This window comes from Echinops telfairi, unplaced genomic scaffold, assembly GCF_000313985.2.
Source record: "Echinops telfairi isolate 266 unplaced genomic scaffold, ASM31398v2 ScPeMD7_2010;HRSCAF=2546, whole genome shotgun sequence".
Taxonomy (NCBI): domain Eukaryota; kingdom Metazoa; phylum Chordata; class Mammalia; order Afrosoricida; family Tenrecidae; genus Echinops; species Echinops telfairi.
In genome coordinates this window covers 11,083,122-11,094,172 of record NW_022105908.1, presented here as the reverse complement: position 1 = coordinate 11,094,172, position 11,051 = coordinate 11,083,122, and the positions used below count along the sequence as shown (strand labels likewise).

The following is an 11,051-nucleotide window of genomic DNA, read 5'->3' as shown; positions in this document are numbered from 1 at the left end:
AACCCTCTGCGTGAGCCGGAGCAAAGGCATACATCTTCCTGAGCCGCCTTACGTCTTGGGCTCTAAACTGGCCCAGGAATAGTGTGGATCCCACTGGGATTTGCAGAGAGGTAGGAAGGTGAGAGATTTGCAGCTCCTTGCTCCTTCTAGTTGAGATTACAAGCCGGGGGTGGGGGGTGGGGGTGGGGAGAGAGGATTTGAGGAGGAAAGAGGTGCCTGGTTCAGAAATTTGCCCCCAAGAGGGGCCATGGTGGCACCATTCTGCTGCTAATTCCTTCACCTGCCCTGAGGGCCCTGGGAGCCCTCAACCTTGGCTCTTGGGGCAGGAGTCCATCAGGCCAAAGAGAAAAAAAGGCACAGGAATTAGGCCCTCAGACTGGAACCTCTTGCATTCTGGATTACAATCTGGGGAGGGTCTGCGTGGGCATCACTGACAGGCGAAGGAGGGGAGTGCACAGTCCTACAACCAGGGCTCCCACTGCCCGGTGGGCAGGAAACTCGGTCGTCTCTGTGTAGACACTCAAATCCTTGGCCCAGGCACCGGAACTCGTAGGTATGTGGGGTCCAGGTTCAAGGTCTCTCCATTCTGTGCCCTCCAGGTTCTCACGTGTACACATTGAACGGGACCGACCCCGAGGGACAGCCCGTGTCTTACCACATCAGCTTTGACCCCAGCACAAGAAGTGTCTTTTCCGTTGACTCCAAGTGTGGAAACATCACCTTGGTGGAAGAGCTGGACCGGGAGGTATGGGGCGGGGCAGGGAGGGGCGGGGCAGGGAGAGCCTGCCTCTGCCTTGCACATAGAAGCTTCCCTGTAAGTGGACGGTCTGGTCCAGGGCTACAGCAGGAGGCATTTTGTGCAGCAGAGGCAGATCCCTCCATCACCCGGGGTCTCTAAGCCGCTTCCTCAGAGATCAGAGGAGGCTTAGCTTTCCAAATGAGCAGTGGGACTCCTGTAAGGAGCAGCTGCCAGTCCAGCTAAAGTGCATCCTCCTCAACCCCACTGCCGTCAGTAAATGCCTACCTAAGGGAGGGTTTCTGAGACATTATAGATCTTTTCGGGAAGAGACACCTTTATCTCTCTTCCGGGGAACGGCTGGTGCCTTTGAACCACCTATCTTGCCGTCAGTAGCCCAGTGCCTAACCTGTCACACTAATTTTTAAAGCATGTTCAGTGCGAATGTGTTTGCAGATCGCCTCTGGAAATAACACCGTGGTTTATTTTTGGACCTGTCCTGTAACCCACAGCACCAGGGCTACAAGGAGGGGATCGCAGGGCAGGTCTGAGTGTGGCCAAAGCCCCGCACCCCAAGCCCATCTCAGCCTATGGGTGACAGAGACCAGAGACGGAGATCAGAGACCTGGGCTCTGGGTCCTTTTTGTGGTCCCATAGGAAGCCCTTGGATCTAGCTGGTCACACACTGGAACACCACTGTAGACCTGGAGCAACTCTGGCATGCTGAAGGGGGCCACCACCCCAGGCCAGGGTGGGCAGAGACAAGGGCAGGCCCTGGTAGATTGAGAGGAGGGTCCCAGCAGAAGAGGCTGTCACTGTGCTAACTGTTAACACCTCCCTCCTGGCACCTATGGGGTCCAGGTGAACCCTCCATACCCCCACTCAACTGTTAACACCTCCCACCTGGCACCTATGGGGTCCAGGTGAACCCTCCATATCCCCCACTCAACTGTTAACACCTCCCTCCTGGCACCCATGGGGTCCAGGTGAACCCTCCATATCCCCCACTCAGATCGCCATGTCCTGTGGTCTCAACTGCAGTGTTGGGCCTTTGCAGAACTGGGGGGTATGGAGGAACTAGAGAGAAAAACTGAAGGGAAGAGGGAATCATCCTCCTGGATCCTTGGTACCCCAGGGTTAGCTCTTTTATCACTCCAGCATTTTCTATCGGACTTCAGAAAGCCCTCTGGGATTACGGGAGCCCCACAGAGAGGAGGGAGGTGGCAGCTTTGGGGGGGGGGGCTGGCATACTGTTATCGCCCAGCTCTGGGCCTTCTGGGACAGGCAGGCCCAGTGGAGCAGAGACAACGCTGTCCACACCTTGGGCTCTCTATGGGATGTCAGGACTCTGGACACTCACTTGTCCTTGTGCTTCCAGAGGGAGGATGAGATCGAAGCCATTATCAGCATCTCTGATGGTGTGAATCAGGTGAGTACAGACTTGACCAGCGTCTTGGGCAGAGCAGGGCGAGGGGGAGGGGCTCCCTGGCAAAGAACGGCCACGACCTAACAAAGCTTACCCCAAGGAGCTCACATGCAGGGGCTACAGAGAAGCCAGAATGAAAAGGGAGGAAGGAAAGGAGAAAGGGAAGGGGGAGACCAGTATCTGTCTGCCTGGCTCCTGATGAGTCTGACCCGCCTTCTTTAGATCTTCCCAAACCTGCTCTCCCACCTACTTCTAATCTGGCTCTGGACCGTCATTCATTCGAGCTAAACCCTTGAGTACCCAGCTCTCTCCTTCTTTCCCTTCTCTCCCCAACCACCACTCACCCCCCTCCCCTCCTCAGGACTTTCCTGGATAGATGCAACATCCCCCCAAGCCCCCACTGCCTCCTATCTGCTCCGCCTCAACCTACCTCCACTGGCTGCCAGAGCCAACAAGGTGGGGCAGGCATCTATGTAGCCGCTCTCCGGCTCCGTAAGTGCTGAACCTCAGAGTGAAACCCACGCTCCAATCTGGTTTCCCATGTGACACCTGTCTTCCACACACTCCCTTTTCCTCTCACACCACCCTGCCATTCGACTTTACGCTGATTTATTTGCATGCCTGAGCTCACCATATTTCACACTCCTCTCTGTCTGCACAGTCCTTCACTCTATCTTCCTAGAACCCCTCTCCATGTTGGTCCCTTGCCTCCGGGAACTCCCAGCAGGTTGATTCTCTGGTCCTGCCCTTGATCCTTGATCGCTCTTGGCTGGGGTGAATACCCCTTCCCAGCCTCTGAACACAGCCTCCCCAACTGGACACTCAGATTTCCAGGCATGGATTTGTCTAGATCAGGGGTCCTCAAACTTTTTAAACAGCGGGCAAGTTCACTGTCCCTCAGACCCGTTACGAACAAATTCCTATTCACACTGCACATATCTTATTTTGAAGTAAAAAAACAAATGGGGCAAAAACACCCGGAGGGCCGGATAAATGTCCTCAGCGGGCCGCATGTGGCCCGCAGGCTGTAGTTTGAGGACGCCTGGTCTTGATCATAGCATCCATGTTGGTCCAGGGGCTGAGCCCTGAAGACTCTGCCCACAGAGCTTGACATAGGGCTATTGATGCCCGATCACTTCAATGACATTGCTACTATCCTTCTGTCTGTGTGTCTTGGCCCCTTTCTCTCATCCACGATGACCACCACAAAATCCACTCCATTATAGTCTGAGAGAACACAGTGTTTGGTGTGTAAGGAGTAGAAGAAGGGCAGGCAGGAGGTATGGGTAGAGACAGGTATCTGGGAGCATTAGTGGCCCCTGAGGGTTTCACTGCTTCAAACCATGTTCCCTTGGCCCCTTCTCAGGTGGCAGAAAAAGTTGTGATCTTGGTGACTGATGCCAATGATGAGGCGCCCAAGTTCATCAATGAGCCATATGTCATCCTGGTTCCCGAGGTGAGTGGAGCCCATGAATTCCCCCCAGCTCCCCTCTCGGAGAGACTGTCCCCTCCAGGTCACCTCCTGTCCCCTACTTCCCACTTGTCACCCCCCCACCCCACCCCACATCATCATGGCTGTTTCAAGGGAAAGTTTGCTTGCTATTCTCCATTATAGTAGTAATACATGTATATTATCAGAAACTGAGGGGCAAGATAGAGAAAGTGTTTTTTTAACCCCCCCTTCTCAATTTCTCCAACTTAAGACAAAAGTCTTAAATTTTGGCATATCTCCTTATGGTCCTTTTTGGCAGGGATAGGATTTTCTTTTCTATATGTTTTACACAGATGTGACTATATTAAATGTATGGCTTTTCCCCAGTCCTATAGATCAGTTCATATACAATAAGTATCTTTTTGTCAGAAGCGTAAAGTTGAAGTAGCTTTCATTGTAATGGTTTCAATCAAAGAAGCATCCCGTCATTGGCTGAGTTATTCCTGTTTGTGTCAGTGTTTGGATTGGTAGACCTCTTTTGCCCTGGGGATACACTGCTTATGTGGTGGGCTGCAAACCAAGAAGGTGACGATTGGGGATGATTTTCACTGTGGAAACTAGAGCAATTCTACTCTGGTCGCTAGAAATTGGACTCCACTCAATGGCTACCAGTCTGGTGTTTTTATTTTGTTGTACATTATCTTTGCTACTATGAGCAACTCTTAAATTCTAAGCATCCCTTTCCCCCTTAAATTAGCATTACTTCTTTAAGACATAGCCCAGGATTAGAAAATGTTTAAAAACTCATTTTATTGGGGGCTCTTACAGCTCTTATCACAACCCCTACGGGATTAGAAATTCACGGGTCGAAAACACGAACGCCGATAAGGTGTTGCCAAACAAACCACTTTGCACAGCAGCTCTTGTCTTACAGCCCAACCCACACTGAGGATTCTCCAGTCTCTAAATAGTTACGAATCCCATGGACCAAAGCTATTTCTGGCCCACTCTAACTTGTGTGGACACGATTCCTGATGATGTGATGATTGCCATGTTTCTTGGCCATTTTCTCGCTTGAGAATTGTCTTTCCTGTTTAAAACCCCTTTTCGATTTGCAGTCTTGTGTTTTTCTTCTCCTTTCTAGTTGAGACAAGCCCTCCAGTCATTGTCCATCCATTTTGTTCCTCCTTTTTAATTCCCTCTTCCCCCAATCTCCTTTGTGTGGCCCCTTATAAGCTCTAATCTAGGAGCAATTCGATCTTAGGATGAGGCCCTGCTAGATACTTGTCCTCATGAAGTGACTTCTGAAGATACAGGTGCTATAGCAAAGTGCGGGGAAAACATCAGATGGTGCTGGCTATCAGAAAGAATAGCTTCCAGGGTCTCAAAGTCTTTTCTTAACACCAGCAGCCGTCGGAGTGAGGTGTTAGTGAAATCCACATTGGATAAAGCACACCGGTCAGTGGAGTCAAAGGATTATTAAAAATAAAATCCAAAATCAGAGAAGAGAATTGTATTAGAGTTTAAATTCTGTCACCCATTTTGCAGAAGGCTATCGATGACAGTGAAAACCCCAAATCCATTTATAGAGCCCCCACATGGACTGTCAGCTGAATTCCCTCAGTCCGTTGGCCAAAGATGTGAACAGTCTTATGCCCAGACACAGTGCATTGAAAAAATGGATTATTGTAGATATAGTTAGGTTAAAATTTAACATTTTGCCATTTGTTTTCCCTTTTGAACCATTTTTAAATTGTTCTAGGCTTTATCACTTTCTGATAAATTTTGGATTGAACTTTTAATGTGTTTTATTCTATTGTTGGGTTTTTGTCTTTGTTTAATGCTTTTCTTGATATGAAACTCAAGATAGGTAAATATAGAAAGACAGCAATTAGATGAATAATTTCCTAGGGTTATGGGAGGGGAGGTTGGGGTAGATGGGGAACTAATAATAATGGGTATAAGAATAAAGAAAATATCCTAAAATTGATTGTGGTGATGAATGTGCAAACCTCTTTAATATATTTAAGCCACTGAATTAAATGCCTATAAAAACTGTTTTGTTTTTGTTTGTTTTTTAAAGAAGAACCTCGTAGACTATAGCACTACCTTTCCTACCTTTCCCTTCTAATTCTCCCTTCATCCCACAATGCCCATCCTTCCATGACCCCTTAGCACTCCCAGCATGCCCTGAGCTCCCTCTTATTGCCTCTGGCTGATCCTCCCTATCTCCGGGACTCCTCAGGACACGCCTGCCGGGAGCAGCATCTTGAAGGTCCATGCGGTGGACAGGGACACGGGCTCTGGAGGAAGCGTCACCTACTTCCTGCAGGTAAGATGGGTCACACAGGATACCCCCAGAGGCTGCAGGCAAGAGAAGATTCAAGGCAGCCCCCTCCTGCTTTCCCAAGGCCTTCAGAACACCGTTATGCCGTTGGTTCCAGGTTTTCAGAGAGGACTGATGGGACCCCTTAAAGGTCCTCCGAAGCACAGGGGTAAGGCAGACAGGTAGGGGTGTGACAAGGGCCTGAGGCAAACGCTTTCTGTCCTGGACCGGCTCATGTGGGATGTCTTGGAGTTGCTCTCCTCCTCTCCTCTCTCCAGCATCCCCGATGCTACAAGGTCCTTTACACCCATGTGAGTGCACAAAACCTGCCTGGGCCTAAAATGCTCAAGAAGTAGAGAAAGAAGGGGAATTCTTGGAAAGAGCCAGAGTTCCAAACCACCCCACCCTCATAAGGCGGAGCCTCGTCTCCGCACCTTTGGCCCATCCTGTCTCCCAGGAAGCAGCGGCAGAATTCCCGTAGCCTCACCCTTTTCTTAGCATCTAACATCCTGCACGCACAGATTGCAAAGCAGTAGTGCTTAGGTCGCTGAAAACACAGCCATTGGAGAAATCCTGCCAAGGATTGCTCCTGGGACCACTCTCATTTTGTGTCATTTCCTGGGGCGATTTCCTCCTCTGCAGAAGGGAAACCACAAAAGCTCCTGCTGTTTGGGTGGCTGTGAGCATTACATAGGCACAAAGCCCTTGACCTACAGTGACTTCCCTAGCTGGAGGGGCCTCCCTGAGCCCCCACCTCCCACTCAACCTCCCATGGGGGCTCCCACACCCCACACCCAACCTCCCATGGGGGCTCCTCACCTGCCTTCCTCAGACCTCTTGACCCTCCCCATGGATGCTGCCTAGAATAACTCAAAGCCGCTTCTAAATGCGGTTTGAAGGCTAAGAAGTTTCTCAGTCACTCTGGCGCTCAGCCCTCTGCCAGCCCAGGTGAGAACCCTGTGCTGACACGCAGATAGTTTCATCACCTGGAGTTTCCGGATGGAGGCTCAGCCCAAAGCTGAGATGAGGGGAAAGCTGAAGCCCTGCTGGAAGGAGCCGTTCCGGATTGGGGGTGGAGGTGGTGGTGGTTAGATGCCATCGAGTTCGTTCCGACCCATAGGGATCTTATGGACCACAGAGGAAACACTGCTTGGTCCTGCGGCAGCCTTGCGGGTTATTCGTACGCCGCAGCCAGGGTGTCCACCGTCTCCCCGAGGGCCCGCCTCTTTCCCACTGGGTGGAGGAGTCACAGGGAAATCCCAGAACCTTATGGAAGGAGAGCCGAGGAGTCAGAAAGGCTGAGGACTCTCAGGCCCGGAAGGACCCCTTTTGGGGAAGCAGCCTCAGCCTGCCGTCGCCCTTGCAGAACTCGCATGCCACCCCGTTTGCCATGGACCGCCACAGCGGCGTGCTGCGCCTGCGGGTGGGGACCACTCTGGATTACGAGAAGGCCCGCGCCCACTTTGTCACCGTGGTGGCCAAGGTAACAGAAGGGCGGATGGGGAAGAAACTAGTCTTGCCTGTGTCCTTGTCCCTGGAAGTTGCCCTTGGATGGGTCTAGATTGGAGGGGCACAGTTTGTAGACCATCAGATGTGGCGGGATCAGGGGAATCAGGGCTAGGACTACAACCCACAAAGTTTGGGCGCGTGCCCTGCAGTGATGGATCCATTAGTAACCGCTCCGTGTCGAACAGGGGAGGGAAAAACTGGGTTTTGTTAGGAAGCCGGTACTGGAACATCCTTCCAGCAACGTGGCCCGTGGGTGGGTGCTCAGATTATGTTCATTTCCCACGTGATATTTATGGTGACTCCTTCTAACAATACTAATTGCTATTTACGTATAAGTGGGATATAATTACAGTGAACCTCCAGCTGGCAACTCCTTATCAATCATACCGAATGAGCAAGAAAGCTTCAGGGGACCAATTTCCCTCCCCACAGGGTTCCGATAGCAATGACCATTCTGATTTCTCACTGAATGCCTGGAAATGGACCAAGCAGGAGATAACAAATAACTGACAGTATTGCCTCCTCAAATTTAAATGATGACCTTCTCGCTCACCACTCAAAGTATAGCGGGGTCACAGCTAATAAACAGCTGGTGCCACATTCTAGCCCCCATGCCAGGCTCCAGAGTTCAGCCCGTCTTAGGCCTCCCTGTTGCTCTGACTTTCCCAGGATGGTGGGGGAAGGCTCCGAGGGGCCGAAGTCGTGTTCTCAACCACCACCACCATCACAGTCCAAGTGGAGGACGTCCAAGACACAGCCCCTGTCTTCGTGGGCACACCCTACTACGGCTACGTGTACGAGGACACTCTTCCGGTAGGTGGCTGCGCCGCTCCATCCAGTGCCTTCACAGGTGCCTCCTGCCCTGCCTTCATGTGTCCCGGGGTCCTGGGAGCCCTGCTTGCTCCCGCTGGCTAGGCTCCACTTCTGATTCTAGAAGACACACACTGGTGTCTGAAGCAGGTGCCAGTGTCAGGATGGGGCTAGCCTGTCACTGTGGTTCAGATGTGCCACAGCCCAGGCAGCCAGTGTGGACCCCAAAGGTGTTGCTGACAGAGGGAAGGCGGGCTGATAGAATGCAGAGAGGCTCCGGTTAGGTGGGCAGCCTTCTGGCACCTCAAGTTCAGGGAAAGCTGTGGCCACATGAGGCTGAGGTTCCTGGGTGTCTCCCAGTCCCCAGCCTGCGAGGCCGCTCAGGTGAGCCGTTCTGCAGCCTGGGAAGGCGGCCTTTGCCTGGAAGGTGGGCTGGTGGCCTGGCCCTGGTGCATCCAGCTCAGGGTCCTCATTCTTTGAGATATGTCTCTCCTCTCTGCTCCCAGGCACCCTCTGCAGACCCTGCTCCTGAGTATGTCTTGGGGGGAAATCCTGTGCCCTTCCCCAACTACACTGAACATTGCCAAGGGCAGGGAGAGACAGGAGTCACTCAGCCTTCAGGCCATGAGCTTGCACGACAGCCCTCTCAGTGGGCTTGACCCTCACCCCCAACTTTCCCTTACCCTTTCCCACTACAGGCTTTGTAGAACAGGGCAAGGCAATGACTGAGGCCCCTCCAGGGTGCCAGCATTCCTAGAGGGACACCCTTTCCAGAAGCTGGTCAGCCAGTGTGGGGACAGACCAGGGAAGAAATGCTGGTTTATCAGGGGAGGGGTCACCGGCAGGCTGACAAGGCTAAAATGGGGAAGAGCATCATGGGGGGCGGGGAGGAAGGCCTGGTTTCTTGGAAGAAAGGAGCGCTCAGACAGTGGCCAGAAGTAGCCCTGCACTGTGGCACCTGCCCCAAACCCTTTAAACAGCTCCCCAGGCCCCACAGGATAACACCCTAATAATTCCTGCACTTTACATTTGAGGGCCTCTGTGATTTGGCCCCACGGTGCCCTGCCTCACCACCCTTTCCATAGACTGCTAGAGTAGAAGGGAGGCCACCGATGAGGTAGGGGCGTCAAGAGAGTGGCACGTAGGAGAAGCAAGAGTGAGTGTGGTGTGTGGGGACAGAGGCTGAAGCCCTCGCTGCGCAGCCCATGAGCCCAACCAATGTGGGCAAGGCAGTGGCACCAGCCACGGCAGAAGGTCCCTCCAGCCTGGCGCTTCCAGCTGAGTGGGCAGCGCACACTCCCGTTGCCACACTCTGTCCAGCAACGGGGCCAGCTCCAGCATCACCCTGCCCAGCTTCACCCACCAGCCTCAGTAGGTGCTCTCCCTCCCCAGGGCTCGGAGGTGCTGACAGTGGTGGCCACGGATGGAGATCGGGGCAAACCCAACAACGTTCTCTACAGCCTCGTGAATGGTGGGTCAGGTGGCTTGGGCTGCTACTCTGTCTCTGGGTGACCCGAGGGAGGGCCCAGCCTCTCCAGCCCCCAGTTTCCTGTTTGTAGAATCTGGAGTGTAGGGTAAGGAGTGGCGGGCTGTGCCCTTCCGGAGGTTGTGAATATTCTGGGGTGTGTGCCTCCAACTCCTTGCCATTGAGTCTAGAGTTAGGGAGGACTGCATGGGGCCCAGAATGAATCAGGGGGAGCTGGTACACACCCCCTCTCACCGTGGACATATACACACTGATGAGAATGGGTGGCAACATTGCTTACACTTTAAATGGCTGTATTTTCTCTTTTTAAGGACAGAGTCAGCAGATAGCTGAAATGAAAGAATGCAGTGGCGGCTGGACACCTACCTAGACCAAGCCCTATATATAGATGAGAAAACAGGATCCTAAATGTGCATCCTAAATTCCAAACACTGGGTTTGAACCCAAGTCTGCTAACTTCAAAGTGTATACTATTTCTACAACTGAGCAGGTTAGCCTAGCTGGTCACACACAGGACCCAATCCCACACACGCACCCACACATTTGTGTGCTTCCCCCAGAGCCCCCACCTACTTGACACCTCGTGGTGCCCACTTGCCCTCCAGTAGCTCACACTGGAACAAACTCACCAGCTTTTAAGGCCCCTTTCCCCGGGGACATGGACCCTAAATGGCTCCCCACCCCACCTGATTGCAAAACTTCATATACTTCAAATCATCTACTCCATTCACTCTCCCCCCCTGCCACTTCTCTCTTCTCATTTCTTGCCCTCTGCTTGCCCTTCCCATCTCTCCAGCTCCAGTTTTGTCCACTCCCTCCCCCACCTGTGATTGTTAAGTTTGTGTGTCAACTGAGCTGAGCCATGATTTGTCAGTGGTTTGGTGTTTCTGATGAAGTCATTTCCCGTGATGAGATCTGCGATGAGCACCTGCTCAAACTGAAAGGGAGATTCCTCAGGGATGCAGTTTGCTCATAGATGATAGATAGATGAATTCCATACATGGCCCATCAATGGGTCTCCAGGCCTTCAGACTGGAAGCAGCCACCTGCCTTAATGACTGCTGGTCCTGGGAGTCATTCGCCTCTGAATCAGCAACCGTACATCCTTGAATTCATTTCCCTCCTTCAGCAAGCAGTCTGTCTTTCTGGCCTTTCCATCTTGGGTTCATCAATCTCTATTGCTACCCGAGTTCAGAGAAACCTCCAGCGTGCCACCTGACACATAGACTTGGAACTTGCCAGCCGCTGCAACTGTGTGCGCTATTTCTTTGAGATGATCTCTCTCTCTCTCTCTCTCTCTCTCTCTCTCTCTCTCTCTCTCTCTCT

General features: G+C 52.4%; 1 protein-coding gene across 1 annotated transcript in view; it reads left to right on the top strand.

Annotated features, from left to right (window-relative positions):
* CDHR1 (cadherin related family member 1) overlaps positions 1-11,051 on the top strand; it is a 25,894-nt gene that overhangs the window by 878 nt on the left and 13,965 nt on the right. The window contains exons 3-9 of the mRNA XM_045293301.1: positions 600-745; positions 2,115-2,165; positions 3,529-3,618; positions 5,840-5,926; positions 7,287-7,403; positions 8,099-8,242; positions 9,632-9,710. Coding sequence (XP_045149236.1) covers positions 600-745; positions 2,115-2,165; positions 3,529-3,618; positions 5,840-5,926; positions 7,287-7,403; positions 8,099-8,242; positions 9,632-9,710 — 714 coding nt within the window. The remainder of the gene's footprint in view (positions 1-599; positions 746-2,114; positions 2,166-3,528; positions 3,619-5,839; positions 5,927-7,286; positions 7,404-8,098; positions 8,243-9,631; positions 9,711-11,051) is intronic.